Raw genomic sequence first — 18,414 nt, forward strand, 5'->3', positions numbered from 1 at the left:
ACCCCGTTCGCGTTCGCGTTCTTCTATACCACAACACGACACACCTTCTCTCCCTCTCGCCCCGCCCCCTCCGCTGCGGGGTTCACCAAGCCCGCCATTTTGCTACCTGACCGGATTTCTTCCCCATCGCATACCGACTCCAGTCCTCTAGGGTGCTAACAGCCCTATCCCCACACCATGAGTTGTGAGTCAATTCGATAGACACTGCTTCTAGATCATATCGCACCAGACCGATGTTCTTGCGTCTCGACCCAGCACGCTTTAGCCATATTTGTGTTTGTGTTTTCAGCTGGTTCATAACTGGTTTACAACCCTTTCGAGTCTGTGCTTGCTTGCGACTCGTAAAGCGAGAGACCTGGATCTGAATACAAAAATGTTTTTGGCAATGCCCCTTTTCTATGCTGCGTGTTATCTGGCAGATTTTATTTTGGCCCTTTATACTCTCTTGTTTTATGGTCTGGTCTTTGCGTCTTTCTCTTGCAAATCGTTTCGCGTTGGGCTGGGATTGGAGGCTAATTTGCTAATATGTGTTTACCCCTTCAGTCGCGAATATGTTGAACAAGCTGTCTGGACAGCCCGAAAGCTATGAGAAAAAGTACGGATCCCTTCACCCCAGCGTAATGGAGATGTGTACAATTGCTGATTTTCTGTTGTTTATTTGCTCTGTAGGGCTTTGTATAGGTTCGGTCGCACGCTTGGTGCTGGAACATATGGTATTGTCCGTGAGGCTGAATCTCAAGATGGCAAAGTTGCTGTCAAGATTATCTTGAAGAAGAATGTCCGTGGGAATGAGGAGATGGTCTATGACGAGTTGAAGATGCTTCAAAAGCTCCAGCACCCCCACATTGTGTCCTTCGTAGACTGGTTCGAGTCGAAGGTGTGTATACCTCTTGTATGTTTGCTTTTGCTTTTTGGCAATGTCTAATGTTGAAATAGGACAAATTCTACATTGTTACACAACTGGCGACTGGCGGCGAGCTGTTCGACCGAATTTGCGACTATGGAAAGTTCACAGAAAAGGATGCATCACAGACTATCCGTCAAGTTCTTGATGCGGTCAACTATTTGCACAAGCGAAACATTGTTCACCGCGGTAAGTAGGAACCCGACCTCTCCGAGGTACTGCCTTTCAACTAACGCGTTCATAGACTTGAAACCCGAAAATCTCTTGTATCTCACTCGGGAGACCGACTCTCAGCTGGTTCTGGCAGATTTCGGTATTGCGAAGATGCTGGACAGCCCCTCTGAAGTTTTGACTAGCATGGCGGGCTCTTTCGGCTACGCCGCCCCTGAAGTGATGCTCAAGCAAGGTCATGGAAAGGCCGTCGATATGTGGTCTTTGGGTGTGATTACCTACACATTGCTATGTGGTTACTCACCCTTCCGTTCTGAGAATTTGACCGACCTCATTGAAGAATGTCGCGCCGGCCGAATCATCTTCCACGAGCGTTATTGGAAGGACGTGTCGCAAGACGCCAAGGACTTCATCTTGACTATGCTCCAAGCTGATCCTACCAAGCGTGTAACATCTGAGGAAGCTCTCAAGCACGAATGGTTGACCGGAGAATCTGCCAGCGACCGCGATCTGCTGCCCGAGATCCGTGCCTACATTGCGCGCGCCCGTCTCCGCCGTGGTATCGAAATCGTCAAGCTTGCGAACCGTATCGAGGCTCTTAAGATGCACGATGAGGGTGAGGAGGGTGAGGATGACATTCCTAGTCCTGTTGCCATGGCAGAGGCTGAGGGGGAGGCCGATTCTACTTCGGGCTCAAATGGGGAACCATCTCCTGGTCACGCGAAGAAGAAGAGTTTGAGCAGTAAGATTCGGGGTGGTGCTATTTTCCGAGAGGTTGTCTTGGCCAAGGTTCGTGAGGCTAAGGATAATGAGGAGCGCGAGAAGGTTGAGCGCGAAGCACGCGAGAAAGCCGCGCATGCTTAAGACATTGTGTCTTTATTCCCACTTTGTTCTCTTTTCTTCTTTCTTTCTCACTTTTCTTTTTCGAATTCTTTCACATCTATGCCCCCTTTATGCTGGTTTATGTCCTGTATTTCGATGCTTCTGGAAATAGTTCTTTGATTCCCCATAGTCAATGCAGTCTGCACATAATGCGGTAAAGACCGCTTGCATGAAGTTAACTTGATATGATATCATATTTCTCTTTCCTTCGAATCCCTTTCTTCTTCTCAGTAAATCGGTATCTAGTGATATGAATTTATTGACTAATAAATTCATGATTCTTCGAAACCCCTGCTCGAATCATCATACTATTGTTTACCCCTGCCACTTTATACATCCTCCCAGGCACACAAGGCATCAACACAGCTACATTTTCCCCACTCATCACGTGCATCCCCAATCTTATCTCCCCCGCCCAAATCGATCGATTTGTACTCGTGCCACATCACCTGTCAAAAGTCGTGTCATACTTCGCCTCAACCCAGCATACCCAGATAGACAGGCGATCTCGATTTGTAATACCCTTTGCGGCTCCATTAAACCCACCCACCAACCCACACTACCCACTTCAAACGAATTGCGACAATCCGAGCTCCTCGAGTAAGCTCACGGAAGCTACAAACATGGCCAGTAGCTTTGCGGGTAAGCGTCTGAGCAAGGTACGTTCTCCGGAGACCAGCGGGAAAAAATTCCCCTTTTTTCTTTCAAGTATCGATTCTAACTCAAATTACTATTCATAGGAGCTCTTGAAGGTATTTCTTCCCCGCTTACCTCTCGAATCGTCACGCCGGTCATAATGTTTCCCCGAATCTCGTTCCGTTTCCTTGCTGTTTCCGCGCCGACCATATATACCATGCGGCTCATTATATACTTTCGGCATAATATGCTGACCTATACCTCATTAGATGAATGAGCATCTTCCGCCCGGAATCACAATTGTCAAATCCGATGCCCTGGACGAATGGCAAATGGATATTAAAGTCCTCGACGACAACCCACTATACAAAGATCAAATATACCGTCTCAAATTCGCCTTCTCAGATAAATACCCCATTGGTACGTGATTAAATCAACCCAGTCACTGACCTGACTTCTCCCCTCGCACCCCTCACCCGAAAACACAAATACAGATACAAACACTTACGTTCTACATTCTCCAGAACCCCCTGAAGTCCAATTCATCGAACTCCCCTCTACATCCGATACACCCCGCCCCATACCAATGCATCCCCACATCTACAGCAATGGAATTATCTGCCTCGATCTCCTCGGCCAATCAGGCTGGTCTCCCGTTCAAACTGTTGAAAGCGTCTGCATGAGTCTACAGAGTATGTTGACGGCTAACACGAAGGATGAGCGGCCGCCGGGAAATAGTGAATTCGTGGCATACAATCGGCGGCGGATTCGGGACATCAATTTCGTTTACGAAGATGATAATGTGTAACTGAATGGTGTCTTTTTCTTTCCTTTTTTCATTAGAGGCGCTGATGGTGTGCTGTTGTTGGATATTAAATTCATCACGAGAGTCATTATGACTATGACCATTCTTTGCATGTTGATGGCGCTGGTGGTATTACTACGCTTGTGTAAGGCCGAGCGAGCTCAATTCTCATTCCTGCTTAGCGAAACGTTGAACTATGGAATAAACTTCCTTTCATTTTCACTGACATCACTTATGATTCATTTTTGGTTGGGCTCTGGACCTAGGCACTAAGATTTTATCTGATTGGATGCATTATTGCTCTATCTATCCGATAATGAGGCTACCTGATTATCTAGGTTTAAGGAGAAAAAATCTCGGGATAAACTAGCAAGGCTGATGCACAGAGAAGTTAAGGCGTAACGACCCACTCATGAATACTCTCATCTAGGGTTAGGTCACAATCCTCAAGATGTATGTAACTATTGTCTAAAGACAGAAATAGCCATCAAGAACCCTTGGCATCAAGAATTAGGGACGCGTATACCATACACCAACCCTAGCTCCGGCTATCCCTCAAGCCGGCAGACAGGCGATACAAACTCACCCCTGAGAAGCCAAAAGATTCGTCCATCTTACCCCTTGGGAATCTAACTCCGAATCCAATCCAACTCCTCCGATCACCTGAGCATAGACCCGACCCAGGAAAGAGGATCCTGGGAAATAGGAACTCAATCCGATTGGCACCATCAGCTCAACGTTACTAAATTCCTCCATGAAATATTGTAAGCTAAAAGCTTGGACGATACACAATCCTTGCAGATCATAAGACCAAGACATGAACTTTTAATGGTGTATGTAAAGCTTTGTTGAGGTGTTGATTCGCTATTAAGCTCAACAGCTCTGCTGACCCCTGCATTCCTGGCGATGGGTGAGAAAAATTTAGGCTATGGTTGGTGGAATTGGGACACGCGAATGTCATTGGAATGTAGACGTACCTAGAGCTGGAGAGAATTTTCCGATAAAAGCTCCGTTGGATTTTGTAGATAAAGGTCCGTAGGGTTGGTTGTTAAGGTTCTTAAGGAGGTAGATATTATTTTCGGACTCGGATTTAACGGGAACGGTTTGGTTCTAATTCAACATGTTTGGTATGGAAAATGATCGTGGTTTGAGAAGGTTGAATCTGGGTATTGTCTTGATGTTGGCTGCTTCTGCTACATCGGGGTATAATGCTAGTCAGATTAATAGTTTGCTCGTGTTACCGGAGTGTGAGTTAATGGGTCCTGATTGTGGAGCTTTTTTGAACAGTATATGGATGCTAACGACATTTCTTACATGATAGTCTTGGATTTTATCAATGATCTTAACTCCAACTTTCAGGGTTTGATCATTGCGGCGGTTTCTCTAGGTGCCTTCATATCGTTTATTCCTGCATCCTTCGTCGCGGATCAATATGGTCGTCGGGTTTCTGTGTTTCTAGGAGCAACACTCGTCATCTTTGCCGCTATTATCCAGGTGGCAGTCAAGCATCCTTGGGTGTTTTTCGGTGCCCGGATGGTAACAGGTGTAGGTGTTGGGTTCTCACAAACTGCCGCACCGCTCCTTATTGCCGAAGCAGCTCATCCGCGTCAACGGAGAGTCCTAACAGGACTGTACAACGCAGTATGGTTCTGTGGATCTATCACAGCAGCTGGTGTCGCATTCTCAACCTTGTCTATAACAAACAGCTGGTCATGGCGCGTTCCGTGCTTGATGCAGATCATCTTTCCTATCTGCCAGCTGATAGGACTGTTCATCATGCCCGAAAGCCCTAGGTGGCTTGTTTCTAAAGATCGCTCTGGGGACGCGAAAGATATGCTCACGCGGTACCATGGAAATGGAGACCCGAATAGCGCACTTGTGCAAGAGGAATTCGGTCAGATCTGCAGTAATATTGTTGCTGAGGCGGATCTCAAGTCTAGTTCCGGGTGGGGTGCATTCCTTAAGACCCGCGGGGATGTACACAGATTATCGATCTGTATTCTTCTGGGGTTCATGCAAGAGTGGACCGGCAATGGTATGTGTCAATTTGGAACTTTCGATACCCACCAACTCCACTTCATCTGTCAAACATGTCTAACATAATCATAGGTGTAACTTCTTACTACCTCCCACCTATCCTAGACTCAGTCGGTATAAAAGATGCCTTCCACCAAGCAGCAGTTACAATTAGTCTGCAAGTGTGGAATCTCGTTTTTGCAATCGCCGGCGCAAGTACATCGGATCGATATGGCCGTCGCACACTTTGGCTCAGTGCAACCACACTAATGATGATCTTCCTATCAACATCAACAATCATGGCTGGTCTCTTTACCGAGTTACGAATCCAAGAAGCAGGCATTGCAGTCGTGCCAATGCTTTTCCTCTTCTGCGCATCATACGATTTCGCATACATGCCTCTATTCATCGCCTACCCTGCTGAAATATTACCTTTTCAACTCCGTGCCAAGGGTCTTGCTATCACGTTAACAACGGATTCTCTCGCTTGTTTCTTCAACCAGTTTGTCAATCCGGTGGCATTCAAGATTCTTCAGTGGAGGTATTTTGCCATTTATATTGGTTGTCTGGTATTTTTCTTGGCTGTGGTTTATTTCCTTTTCCCTGAGACGCAGGGAAGGACTTTGGAGGATGTGGCGCGGGTTTTTGAGAAAGAGAAGATTGTCGAGTTGGCTTCTCCGATTGAGTCGGAGGAGTTCAAGGATGCATCGGTTACTGTGAAGGGTGAGAAATGCGTGTAGTAAGTGATAATTATATATTTGATTTTCAATGTTGTTATCGTATTTAGCATTTTAGCAAATGAGTTTAGATATGTTATTATACATAATAATCCAATAGTTGCACTCCAAGCCCGTACTCCTTGAACACCTCAAATGTTAACATGCTCTGCGATCATTTTCATCCTTATTTATCTCTTCTCAACAACTGTCGGTCGAGCAGTCTGACTACCAGGATGAAGACCATTCATCTTCTTCCTGTCATCATCTGATATCAAGACGTCACGCATCGTTGGTGATTGGGCGCGGAACATTAACAAAGTGCCGGCCAGTACAGCCGCAATGCTGAAAATAGCTCTGTTGCGCGTCCTAAAGTCAAAGGCGAGTCAGATTCCATCCGCAACATCACGATATTGAGTCATGCATAGATGTCTAAATTCTTGACGACTTACCGGATAGCCGGTGCACGGCCATTTGTCATATTTGGGCCCATATTTAGTTTGATTCAAGTTTGTACCTAAATTTCACGTTGATATATATCATGCAGCTTTAATTTGCATAATTCCGAAAAGTTTGGTAGATTTTGATTATATAGCCTTCTTGCAGAAAATCAATTCCTGTTTTATTCATTTCCTCTAATGCTTGACGTCAGATTGGTTGATATATCCGCTCCCAGGCTTCTCGCCACCTAACAATCAAGGCATTCTAGTATGGGTGCACTGAGGAATGCTGGAACAAAACCTGAATGAAATTAGAGTTCTGCGCATCATCGAGTCTAGATGCTGTAAACTTAAACTAGGAATAAGCAGGGATAACGAAGATCACGAATGATAATCACCCCTGATCTTTTATTCGTAGATTTATCACTCGCTGCAGATGTCATGTATGTATCAAGGGGCGAATGCCCCTTATTGGTGAAAATACACGCGTAGTATATTTCCTTACTCCAATTTGTATTCGTACTTCTTTGTTCGGGGCTTTTTAGTTAGTAATTTCACATTCTAGATTAAAATCCCGCGTTGCTCGCCTCGACCACAGAAATATTTGCTTTGCGATTATCTTAGCCGCACCGGTTATTGATATTTATTTCGGCCAAATAAATTATCTTATTATCCAAGTTGGTTTTTCTTCCTTTCTTCTTGTTATGATAATTGTTCTCGTACTAAGCATGCTGTCTGATCGCCTTGTACTATTTATATCCCGCTTATCGTCCACAACTAGCCATGTGGATGAAATCGGCCATTGAGTTAACAATCCTTTTCTTTTGCTTACTTGACCTTAATTCAAGTTATTTGTGTAACATAGTACTCAGAGAAATATATGTTCCGATTAAATGTTCCGCTAGAATGAAGAAGGTTAAGGTAGCTTACTGTCCCGGTGGGCTTATATCCTTCGCGAGGCATAGATAAGTTGACGTGCTGACCCCACCAAAACAGCTTGCTCCCCTCATCTCACGACTGAACCTTCATCCATTACAAGGTTCCTACTTTGACCTAAAACCCAAGAATCCATCATTGAATCCACTCATCAAACAAAATGGCAAATCCATCAGACAGCATTCACACCCCCGCAACAGCCGACGGCTGGCATGGCGTCATCCCAAGCGCGCAGTTCCCCGCCGAAAAAGGCCGCTATCACCTCTACATCGGCCTCTTCTGTCCCTTCGCACACAGAGCAAATTTTGTGCGTCACTTGAAAGGTCTAACAGATTTCATCGATATCAGTATTGTCAAGCCTTATCCGAAAGGTGACGCGAATGGTTGGCCGGGATGGAAATTCCCAAGCTCTGATACTGAGTACCCAGGCGCGACGGTGGATCACCTCTTTGGGGAAGATTATTTGCATAAGGTTTATTTCCGTGCGGATCCGGAATATAAGGGACGATACTCTGTCCCTTTGTTATGGGATAAGAAGACTGGAACTGCAGTTTGCAATGTATGATCTTATTAATGGTCGAAACGCACCGATCAATCAGTAACTGATGTCTTATATAGGAAAGTGCCGAGTTGCTGCGCTGGTTGCCTACGGCTTTTAATGAGCTTCTGTCGCCCGAGCTTGCATCAATTGATTTATATCCGATCCACCTGCGGGATAAAATCGATGCTATAACCACCTGGATGCAGTCCGATATTAATGCTGGCGTATACAAAGCTGGATTTGCTCCGTCACAGGAAGTCTATGATAAGAATGTCGTGCCTGTGTTTGGTGCGCTGAATAAGCTTGAGAAGATCATTGCCCAGCACGGTGGACCGTTTGTGTTCGGGAGTGAGCTGACTGAGTTGGATATCCGGCTATATGCCACTTTAATTCGCTTTGATACGGTCTATGTTCAGCATTTCAAGTGTAATTTGGGTACTATCAGACATGATTATCCGATTTTGAACAACTGGCTGAAGGGTATCTATTGGGATCTTGAAGCGGCGAGAGCATCAACCGATTTCAAACATATTAAGGAAAATGTAAGATTTATCTGCTGGAAATCTTTGATTCTTCGTAAACGCTAATAAGTTGCAGTATACAAAGAGTCATGGGGATATTAATCCGAAGGCAATTACTCCCATGGGTCCATTTCCCGATGTTGAGGAAGGCGTTGAGAGGGATTTGAAAAAGTTGGTAGTTGGAGGAGTGAAGCATCCTGCGGTTTTAGAATATGAAAACTCTCTGCAGTAGAGAGTGGTGTATCTAGCTTATGAAGTTCTCTTCGGAGTTGTTGATGTCTACATAGGGCTATCAACAGATATTACTTATTGACTTCAGCATCATCATCAATGCCATTCGATTGGTGTAAAACCGATAAAAATAATATACATGCATAACTTCACCCATGACGATCCAAAAACACCTTATTATATACATGAATATATTACATATTCACAAATTTTTCTTACTGGGTCGGCCAGTTTCCTTTCCATTGCACAAAGTGCTGCTCCTCTTCATCATCCATCACGACAATCATCCAAACACCCACTTCGCCGTTATTCGCCAGCAATGGTGTGCAATGAATCCAGCGGTATCGGCCATTCTCGCTAAATCGTGTCACCCATTTGATTCGCGCGGTTACACTGCGGCCCTCCTGCATAGCATGTATAATACTATCTCTCTTTTCACCAGTATCTCCAATTCTTGACATGAATGATGATTGAAGCATACCAGGAATTTGCAGAGAGGGAGAGGTGAAAAGAACGCGGAGAGATGGGTATGGTCTAACAAGAAGGTACTGATAGAATGTTAGCGTGTCACAAACATATCTTTGTTATCAATGGGAATAGAAAACATACATGTTGATAAACTCCAGCCAGAGATCCGCTAAGACCAGCCGATGGCTTTGGTGCCTGAGCCTCACTAAGACGCTTCTCCGCCTCATGATCTGGACTGCCGGGAATAAACAGCCGGCTATTTGTAGGGTTGATTCGCTCTTCGATAGGCTGGAAAAGATTGCCTCCGTAAGCGTGGATGTTCTGCAGTTCCCGAGGACTGAACAATTCGCCTAGTTCTTGGAATTCAGACTTGGACTGCTTGAATGATCTGAATGATTGTATAGAGCTGTCTTCATTTTGTGATGTAAGGTTTTGGAGCGATTCCATTTGAGCGCCTTCCATGGCTAAACCTGAAACGTCAATTTGGGCACCGATGAAGTAGCGAATCTTTCCTTGGCTGTCGCATAGAGGTGAACATTGGAGAAGGTTCATGAATGGAGATCCATCACGGCGACTGGTTTTGATATGTTAGCCATGATCATGTCTTGAAAGCAGAGGAAGAATTACTAGTTGAGGAACAGCTCTGAGTGGTGTCGGCCAGCTTGAATGGCCTCACGGATGCGTCTGACAGAGTTGGGATTTGTTTTAGGTCCTTGCAAGAAGCGGCAGTTTCTTCCCAGCACGTAGTCCATGCCATATTGTGTCGTCCGATGGAACTCTATAAAATAAAATAAATTTCAACTCAAAGCCCATCTGGATTTTGACTCAAACTTACCTCCAGATGCAAAGATGATCGGGTTATCAGGCCGTGACGGGTCTGTTAGACAGAAAACCTCCGCTAAAGCATCGGCTGTGCCTTGGAACTTTTCTGGAAGCGTTCCACGAACTCGCTCTTCAACAACTTTGCCGGTAATGTTCATGCATGTGGATGTAATAAAAGCCGGCAGTTCTTCCGCGGTCAAAGCCTTCAGCGCATCGTCAACGCGGGCCTCAAGTGCAGCATTTCTGGTAGGCCCCACTGGCTGCGCTGCCGCTTCAATGCCGGCGGGAGGCACATCCACTGAAAGTCTCACCAGCGCATTCGCATATTCTAATGCTTTCAAAGCTTTGCATGCATTAAGATAATATGTTAAAACAGGAATTGACCTTGGTCGCTCTTGAGTTATAAATTCTCGAAACTGCGCTAGATACCGCGGGTTCTTTAGAATAGCGAGCATATGCTCTGATGAGAACATAATGTCCGCCTGCCGCTCAAGCGTGTGCAGTGGGGCTCCATCGCCCTCGTACGGAGCAACCAAATCGTAGGATCCATTTTCCTCATCTTCATTTACTGGGAGAAATTCCTCGGCACCTTTATTCGGGTTGGTCTGTTGCAAGAGGGGTAACTCGTTCACGGTGAAATTTCGGCGTAGGGTCTTGAGTGACGGCTGAGAACGCAGTTCGTGGTCATTGGGTGGAGTGGGACTGTTTCCGGTCAGAGATCAGCGGCGCATTCGCAAAAATTCCACAACTGTTGCTTTTCTCACCATTGTTCGCTTTGCGCGGGCTCAACAAATGCTGTTAAGTCGTAACTTGATCCTGCTGGCGTTTTGCCTTTGTATTGCGATGTAGGATATTCTGGAGAGCAGTCATCAAGAACAATTGTAGGTGATGTCAGCGCCGATCCTGGCTTGTGTGGTCGGTCATCGGGAATGTCAGGGATCTCCATGTTGATGGTAGATTTGGTGTCAACTTTTTTATCTCTATATTTGACCGAGCTGCGCTCGAGGACAATGGCCCTTTAAGAAGCTGGGCCTGGTCAGCAAGGTCAGCGACCATGGCTTGATCGTGGAGCTGCATTTCGGCGCCAGCATGGTTTATTGAACACTATCCACGGTTCTGCTCAAATTCAGACGAATAAATTGTAATTCAAGCGATTTCTTTGTTGAAGATCTACAGACGCGCAATTTCAGTTAAGACACTCGATTGCTTCGATCGATCGGGCGATCGTCAGGTCCACGAGGTGGATGGTATGAGATCAGGTACCTGCGCGGGCTATGATGCAATGCCCCGAGTAGCGGCGGCCATGTGGGTCACGTCCAGATCTTCGGAGACAAGGAAAAGCCCGGTGGATAAGCTGGAATCGACATCATAGCCGGGAAAATCCAACCTGATCGGTAATGGAGCAATTCAATAGATCGAAAGTGGAAAAAAGGAGAGAAAGCTGCCTCGGTCTTGTCCACTATGGATTTTTCTATATCCACATGCAATTCTCCTAAATGTATGACATCAAATCCACCTGGGCGATCTCGGAGCTTGAGTCGGGATTTTGAGTCGGGATTTGAAATGCAGGGGAGTCATAAAGAATTGTCACAATTACCAGGGATGATTGGTAGATTGAATCATAGCTTGTTTAGTATTTGATTTCCCTGGTATCGCCATTTTTATATTCTATATAAGATGATGCATGACGAAAATACAGCAAAAAGGGGGACCCTGCTTAACCGTGTCTCCAAAGATAGTTAAAGTGCATTTGTCAACTTAAATCTCCAAGTGGATCCACTTCATGCTATTTGACGCTTGAAATTCTCCTTGAATACGAGATGGGGCCAACTTTAATTAATAGAGGAAAGACGCACGTTCTGGCCAGAAGAAAAAAATGGAGAAGATAAACCGTATGTAGTGTACACCAAATAAGTGTCTATACAAGATCTTCATGAAATTCAATTCCTTGAAAGAAACAAGTTGTGTCTGTCTCTATTCCGATAATTTCCAGTGTCCCATGTTTATCAGAAGTCCACCATTCACCAAATCAGAACAATCCAGGGATGAATCTTTTCGTTGAGCGATGCCATTCCTCCCATTGCTTGCCGAATTTCTCTTCCAGCATGTCTTCCTCGTCCTTCACTCTCAAAAGGATCAACCAAATAGATAAACCCATAAATGAGACCCAAGCAGGGACTCCCCATCCCGCCAGTTTAGATAAAGTCGACTCCTGAACCCAACACGCAGGGATTCCGTCCCATCTCATGAACAGCATCGTACAGCCAGCCACAATAGACAAGTGCCCGGTATAGCTTGGATGTTGCATCCGACGATATATTCCACCCGTCACAAGCTGATCTGGTGCTACAAGGTGGAATGTAAAGTACCGACCAAGTCCATTATATCCGGACAGTCTCGCGTAGGCGCCAATGATTATTAGAGAGAGCGCAATGGTCGAGGTTGAACTCCATGAGAAAATATCTGGATTAAGGTTCTCTGGTTGGGGGCAGATCTTCGTCGTGAGACTTGGCGCATATTCTGGGGTAATCGCCAGCAAAGCTTGATATGCAACAGCCAGAATTGAGAGTTGGCGAAAGAATAGTGGAACAAGACGTGCCATGATTGAAAGACGGTCGGTGTCATTGCGTTTGCTTTCTTTTGGAGATTTAATTGGGGCTGTACAGCAAATCGTGACCAAGTAGCCCGATGCCACCATGGTGATGGCTAGTACTATCGAACTTGCTTGAGACATAGTGGTTGTAATTGATGGCACAGGCACAGATGAAATTTGGTGGGGATACCTGCGATGAAGATATCATCAAGGATGAATTCCAGGAATGCTCAGAAATGTGATGAAAGTATGCAATAGGGGCATCACACCCTACAAACACATAGGTACTAGTGGCTTATCCTCACTGGAATCATCGGGTGGTGGGTATGGGGCGCCTGATCCCCTCATCAAATCTGAAAGCTACAGTCAATGGAACTTTCATGGGCTGGCTCAAATTCATTTTAGTGCGAATTTGAGCGACAAGGCACCACGTTGCTAGGGGTTTGACGTGTACATATCAAGTATCTTAAGTATCGAAAATGAATATACATCCATCGATATCAAAGGCTTTGGGAGCTTTCCGGGTTCTTATGGGGTGATCCTGTCGCCAGCTTCAAATGTTACTTGTACTAGTAGTACTGTGGAGACGCCAAATTCGGTAGTGTTGAGATCTAAGCCACCCGGATATATTAGCAAATAGTACATATCTGATCCTTTATCTGATCAAACTGTGAGCATCCATTTCCCTCACTTCATTCAGCAAAAATCTGGGATGCGGACAAACCTGCAGGGTTGCAGGCCCCAAAAGGAATAGTTTAGCGAATCATCTCGTAAGCCGCGTTTGTGTTGGATCAAATGAGCAAGAATGAGAGAAATCCCCTGCGCTTGTATCATCCAACATTATATATAGAAATTATAGGAACTTGGCCATCTAGCTAGGCGGCTTCAGTGTATGCTGAGTCGTTCAGCCTAAATGCTGTCGTACAGGGGAATTGCCTCGGAACTTGAAGTTACTTCTTTGATACCTCTATCATCAACATAGTATTTCAACGTCTCCACCCTCATTATCGCCAATATTTTGACTCCTCTGCCATACTAATACATTTTTCATCTGTGATCTCAAGTTATCTTTTGAATCGTCTTCCAATTTGGCTTGTTGCTACCCGGAGTCTCAGGCATCAACATGTTAAGCCCACTGTGGGTCCGCTTCACTCACTCCACGCAGAACTTCAGTATATTATCTCTTCTTATTCCTGCTGTTCGGGTACTTCGTGGCCTATCACTATCCAAATATGACTTTAGACTTCCGACAAATGGTCACGCCCCGTGTTTGTCGGTGCCCTCTGAATTCCCTTGGGGCGACATCATATACCGAACAGTCTACACTGCCGAATCAGATAAGCTATGGCCTATTGCTATGGATAAACTGGCTGAAGATTTGTAATTTCAATTTCATGGAGGTTCGCCGTTAAACGGAGTTAACAACGACACATGTATGTGAAACCCTTAACTCCGTTTACGAAACCCGTTATTGCAGGATTGCAGCCTATCAACTTATCCTTGACCTTGTCTAGAAAAAAGCTATATAAGAAGGTTCAATCTCGAACTGTTTTGATATGGTTCACTCGAGTTTCGATAACCTTCCAATAACGAAAAACACAATGTCTACCTCAAACTTGAAATACTCTTTCAAGCTCGCCAACCAACGTGTTCTCATCCTAGGTGGCAGCTCAGGAATAGGATTCGCTGTTGCCGAAGCTGCCTTCGAGCAGGGAGCTCACTTGGTCCTCTCAAGCTCCAACCAAACCAAGCTCGACAGCGCGGCCGCCCGCATCAAAGAAACCTACCCCACCCAAGCTGAGAAGCAAACCATCATTACCGTTGTCGGAGATCTCTCTGACGCACATAATCTCGACAAAACCTTCGAGCACATATTTCAAACAGCCACATCAAATGGTACTCACAAACTAAACCACATCGTCACCACCGCGGGCGACGGTATCAATTTCCCGTCCGTTGATGAAACAAGCGCTCAGATAGTCTACAACACCATGAACGTACGCTTCGTTGCTCCTGCCGTCATGGCGAAGTTTATCCCAAAACATGTAGAAACGTCCAAATCTAGCTCGGTCACTCTCACTAGCGGAGCTTTGGCTCGCAAGCCCTCGCCTGGCAGATTCCTGGTTGGGGGTCTAGGTGCAGCGGTCGAGGGTCTTGCGCGGGGCATGGCAGTGGACTTGGCACCTGTGAGGGTTAATACTGTTGCGCCGGGTGCTGTGAAGACTGAGATATTCAATTTCATTCCCGAGGAGATGCGGGAGAAGGTCTTCCAGTCCATGCGGGATGGATCTCTCACAGGGACTATGGGAAGACCAGAAGATTTGGCTGAGAGTTATGTTTACTTGATGAAGGATCATTTTGCGACTGCAGCAGTAATCGATTCGAATGGTGGATTTCCATTTAAATAATTCTTGGGGTCAGAGATTTTAAATACATCAGTGGATTATGAGTGCGAGTTATTCCATATTACCCCCCAATAATTCTCTCAAATGTTTGTAAAGTCCAAATTATTTCCAATTTTATACTAGTTGAACTGGCAAAATAGTTTATCTCCGTTATCTCCACGCCCGACCGCCAAGTTCGGCCGCTCTTTGAACCACGCCATCATCCAACTCAGAATATCTTTTAAAGGCTGCTTTAAGCCGTGCGGCTCCAAGGACTTGGGTCCTACTGTATAGTCGAGGAGACAAACTTAACCGCGCCGACGGTTAACAACCCAATATGCAGGGTTTTAGTAAGTTCTCTCTTCCTGCGCCAGCGTATAAGACACATGCTAACCAACGTCTCAGACATGGGACGGTTCGTCGCAGATCCCCTGATTCACACCACCTTGGTTGTTCAAGAAAAGCTAAATCTCAGGAAAGATATGTCCCACCGGACCAAGAAGGCCTCACCTCCGCGAACAAGTTAGCAGGCAAACACCCGCTCGGCGCCCGCGCCCGCCATCTTCACACAACCGGTGCTCTCATCGTGCGATTTGAAATGCCCTTCGCAGTCTGGTGCACAACATGCAAACCCCATGAAACAATTATCGGACAAGGCGTACGCTTCAACGCTGAGAAGAAGAAAATCGGCAACTATTACTCTACGCCGATATACAGTTTCCGCATGAAACATACAGTATGTGGTGGGTGGATTGAGATCAGAACGGATCCAGAAAATACAGCATATGTTGTTCATGAGGGTGGGAGGAAAAGGGATACGGGAGAAGACAAAGAACTTCAGCCTGGAGAATTTGCCATTCGCATGCCGGGTTTGGAGCAGGATCCCGCAGAAAAAGATCCCTTTGCGAAGATTGAAGGGAAAATCGAGGATAAAATGCGGGCTAGTACAGAGGCTGGTCGGATTTTGGATTTACAGGACAGACAGAGTCGGGATTGGGATGATCCGTATGCCCAGTCGAAGAGATTGAGGAAAACATTTCGAACCGAGAGGAAAGGGCTGGAGAAGCTGGCGACTAATCGGGAAGCGCTACAGGATAAGATGAGCTTGGGTATTGAGCTTGTTGATGAGACAGAGGGGGATCGAAGAAGGGCTGGAATGATTGACTTCGGTCAAGATGAGACGTCTGCTGTTGGCGTTGAAGCTGCACGGATAACCCGTACAAGGCCTATGTTCGAGCAACAGCCTGCGAAGAACACACAGAAGCGCGATCGGAAGGGCGACAAGAGTACTCGACGGTCAGTTAATCAGCTTGCGCAGCGAAAAGTTTCCCTGCAGCATGAGTTGACTGGTAATACACGGGCTGTCGTGGATCCGTTTTTGAATGATGTGAGCGATACTCAAGATATTTGGAAACCCGGTGTGAAGCGAAAGAAGCCTACAAATTCTTCAACAACGCCTACTCCTAAAGATGATACGGAGGCCCTCAGTAGAGGCGATTCGTCGACTGCGAAGGCTGCGGCGCCTAGTCCAGCAGATAGGCGTGTTTCTCACGAGCCGCCGGTTTTATCAAAATCCGCGTTGGTGAACTATACTTCTGATTCAGACGATGACTAGAGATTCACGGAACTATGACTATATGTACATTACTTTATACCCCAAAAAGCATTGAAGTTTCTCAGAGTTCTCATGAAGCTGAATCGTAATAGGCCAATCCTGTAGTTTGATATGCAATTTAAATATGGTGCATCCTGACTCGTCTCTAATAGCGGGTATCATATTCGGTTCGAAGAATTTTATTTAGCCCAAGGAGCCTTTGTAGGACCATCACCTCCTGGTGGAGGAGGAGGGGCTTGCGATGTGGCCCAAGGGGCTCTGGTAGGAGCCATAGGACCTGGGGGCAACCGAGATGTATCCGGTAGGGCTGAACTCTGGATTGAAGGGCCATTCCCACGCGCAGTTGCCCACGGTGCTGCTGTGGCTCCCATGGGAGGAACACGCATACCTTCTCCCGAAGTCGTCCATGGTGCCTTTGTTCCTGCATCTATGTTTGGTCGAGCTGTGGCTGATGAAGAACCCCCATCTGGTACAACAGGTCGTGCCTGTGGACCTGAAGTTGCGTGAACGGTAGTTGGAGGAGCAATTGCATTAGGATCACGGTCCCAACTAAACAAAGAACCAAATGGGAAATGTTGTACAACGGGGAACTTAGATAAGACCTCGGCGTTATACATTTTCACCATACCCTGTGCGACAAGATGATTAGACTTGAATCGAGTACCAGTTATAATGGGATGAATCACCTTGTTTATTTTGCCCCATCCAGCTTTGATGCCAGAGATATCGTAAAGCATGGGGCTGTGTTCCCAGAAAGGCCCCCTTTTCACATCATAAATGAATCCAACAGCCGAGAAATACAGGTTAGTTCGCCTTTCCCTCTCAACCGCATTGGCTTTAGCCACTAGACCTGGATCAGGCGCATCTGGTAGTGAGCCTTCTTCTGGATTGAGATCTGCCTCGTTAACAGCGGGAGCTAGCTGTGCAGAGCCGAAAATGTAAGGGATGAATGAATTGTCATCAAGTCCCCAGACACCATGAGACCCGGCAGGTTCAAGAGTGTATGTCTTGATTAAAGATCGGATAAGTTCAAGGTATCTAGATATATTGTTAAATTCCGTTGAAAAACAGTGATTGGATATGGCTTGCGTACGGTTCAATTACCCCAAGGACAATTGCTCGTTCTTCAACGCCATATTCAGAGTTGGGAAACCCATTTAACTTCCAAATAGCGGCCAAGAAGGCCAGGAAGCTCAATTCATGTCCGGTTCCATAGTCCAATCTTTGTCCACTGCCCCAGCTACCGAGAAAGTATGCCTTCAACTCTGCCTCCGCTGTCGGTCCCTCTGGTTCTGTGGAGGGAGTATCCAATAGCTCTGCTGGTAGAAACTCCCTTAGAAGACCAGAGGCTCGCTCAGCCAGGACCTCGTGCCATTTCCTAAAGCTGATATTCCCAAATCTTCGCGGTCCAGTGTTTGGAGGAAACTCCTGTATCAAATCTTCGAGTTTCGATAACAATCCCTGGAGTTGGCGGATAGGCGCGGAGAACTGTACTGCGTCGGTGCCGATGGGCCATGTCTGCTCGGTGCCATCTGGGAGTTTGGCAGGGAACATCGACCGATTCAATTGTAAAAGGAAGGTCATAATATCGGTATAGGCTCGTGAGACTAAAAAAGCCGCCACATCTTGCGACTCGTGGATCTTCTTGCATGGTGCAATGAAATCATGTGTAGACGATGGATCCAACTTGGGTAAAATCCGGACAGACCGGCCGTCCGAAGTCATTTTGAATG

General features: G+C 46.1%; 11 protein-coding genes across 11 annotated transcripts; 6 read left to right on the forward strand and 5 right to left on the reverse strand.

Moving 5' to 3' along the window:
* Nucleotides 1-82: 82 nt before the first annotated feature.
* Nucleotides 83-298, reverse strand: N7478_007759 (uncharacterized protein; the record flags this gene model as incomplete). Its single annotated transcript, XM_056923973.1, has 1 exon — nt 83-298. One exon carries the CDS (start codon nt 296-298, stop codon nt 83-85), a length of 216 nt encoding a protein of 71 aa, XP_056776699.1.
* Nucleotides 299-551: 253 nt separating this feature from the next.
* Nucleotides 552-1,939, forward strand: N7478_007760 (serine/threonine-protein kinase; the record flags this gene model as incomplete). Its single annotated transcript, XM_056923974.1, has 4 exons — nt 552-595; nt 682-877; nt 937-1,093; nt 1,149-1,939. 4 exons carry the CDS (start codon nt 552-554, stop codon nt 1,937-1,939), a joined length of 1,188 nt encoding a protein of 395 aa, XP_056776700.1.
* A 641-nt stretch (nt 1,940-2,580) lies between these two features.
* Nucleotides 2,581-3,401, forward strand: N7478_007761 (ubiquitin-conjugating enzyme E2; the record flags this gene model as incomplete). The annotated part of the gene is made up of 3 exons (XM_056923975.1): nt 2,581-2,616; nt 2,863-3,013; nt 3,118-3,401. The coding sequence occupies 3 exons, from the start codon at nt 2,581-2,583 to the stop codon at nt 3,399-3,401; spliced, it is 471 nt and encodes a 156-aa protein (XP_056776701.1).
* Nucleotides 3,402-4,518: 1,117 nt separating this feature from the next.
* Nucleotides 4,519-6,154, forward strand: N7478_007762 (uncharacterized protein; the record flags this gene model as incomplete). The annotated part of the gene is made up of 3 exons (XM_056923976.1): nt 4,519-4,645; nt 4,720-5,433; nt 5,508-6,154. 3 exons carry the CDS (start codon nt 4,519-4,521, stop codon nt 6,152-6,154), a joined length of 1,488 nt encoding a protein of 495 aa, XP_056776702.1.
* Nucleotides 6,155-6,321: 167 nt separating this feature from the next.
* On the reverse strand, nt 6,322-6,623 carry N7478_007763 (uncharacterized protein; the record flags this gene model as incomplete). The annotated part of the gene is made up of 2 exons (XM_056923977.1): nt 6,322-6,499; nt 6,583-6,623. The coding sequence occupies 2 exons, from the start codon at nt 6,621-6,623 to the stop codon at nt 6,322-6,324; spliced, it is 219 nt and encodes a 72-aa protein (XP_056776703.1).
* Nucleotides 6,624-7,666: 1,043 nt separating this feature from the next.
* On the forward strand, nt 7,667-8,800 carry N7478_007764 (putative cell wall organization protein/glutathione transferase (Gto3); the record flags this gene model as incomplete). The annotated part of the gene is made up of 3 exons (XM_056923978.1): nt 7,667-8,065; nt 8,125-8,589; nt 8,645-8,800. 3 exons carry the CDS (start codon nt 7,667-7,669, stop codon nt 8,798-8,800), a joined length of 1,020 nt encoding a protein of 339 aa, XP_056776704.1.
* Nucleotides 8,801-9,014: 214 nt separating this feature from the next.
* On the reverse strand, nt 9,015-11,035 carry N7478_007765 (uncharacterized protein; the record flags this gene model as incomplete). Its single annotated transcript, XM_056923979.1, has 5 exons — nt 9,015-9,347; nt 9,409-9,841; nt 9,895-10,045; nt 10,103-10,791; nt 10,854-11,035. 5 exons carry the CDS (start codon nt 11,033-11,035, stop codon nt 9,015-9,017), a joined length of 1,788 nt encoding a protein of 595 aa, XP_056776705.1.
* Nucleotides 11,036-12,118: 1,083 nt separating this feature from the next.
* On the reverse strand, nt 12,119-12,823 carry N7478_007766 (methyltransferase family protein; the record flags this gene model as incomplete). Its single annotated transcript, XM_056923980.1, has 1 exon — nt 12,119-12,823. The coding sequence occupies one exon, from the start codon at nt 12,821-12,823 to the stop codon at nt 12,119-12,121; it is 705 nt and encodes a 234-aa protein (XP_056776706.1).
* A 1,460-nt stretch (nt 12,824-14,283) lies between these two features.
* On the forward strand, nt 14,284-15,090 carry N7478_007767 (oxidoreductase, short chain dehydrogenase/reductase family; the record flags this gene model as incomplete). Its single annotated transcript, XM_056923981.1, has 1 exon — nt 14,284-15,090. One exon carries the CDS (start codon nt 14,284-14,286, stop codon nt 15,088-15,090), a length of 807 nt encoding a protein of 268 aa, XP_056776707.1.
* A 313-nt stretch (nt 15,091-15,403) lies between these two features.
* Nucleotides 15,404-16,681, forward strand: N7478_007768 (Saf4/Yju2 family protein; the record flags this gene model as incomplete). The annotated part of the gene is made up of 3 exons (XM_056923982.1): nt 15,404-15,416; nt 15,472-15,481; nt 15,547-16,681. 3 exons carry the CDS (start codon nt 15,404-15,406, stop codon nt 16,679-16,681), a joined length of 1,158 nt encoding a protein of 385 aa, XP_056776708.1.
* Nucleotides 16,682-16,860: 179 nt separating this feature from the next.
* On the reverse strand, nt 16,861-18,406 carry N7478_007769 (serine/threonine-protein phosphatase 2A activator; the record flags this gene model as incomplete). Its single annotated transcript, XM_056923983.1, has 2 exons — nt 16,861-17,719; nt 17,775-18,406. The coding sequence occupies 2 exons, from the start codon at nt 18,404-18,406 to the stop codon at nt 16,861-16,863; spliced, it is 1,491 nt and encodes a 496-aa protein (XP_056776709.1).
* Between the last annotated feature and the right edge of the window lie 8 nt (nt 18,407-18,414).

The sequence above is a fragment of the Penicillium angulare genome, assembly GCF_028827245.1.
Source record: "Penicillium angulare strain IBT 27051 chromosome Unknown utg000005l_segment0_segment0, whole genome shotgun sequence".
NCBI classification, from domain to species: Eukaryota; Fungi; Ascomycota; class Eurotiomycetes; order Eurotiales; family Aspergillaceae; genus Penicillium; species Penicillium angulare.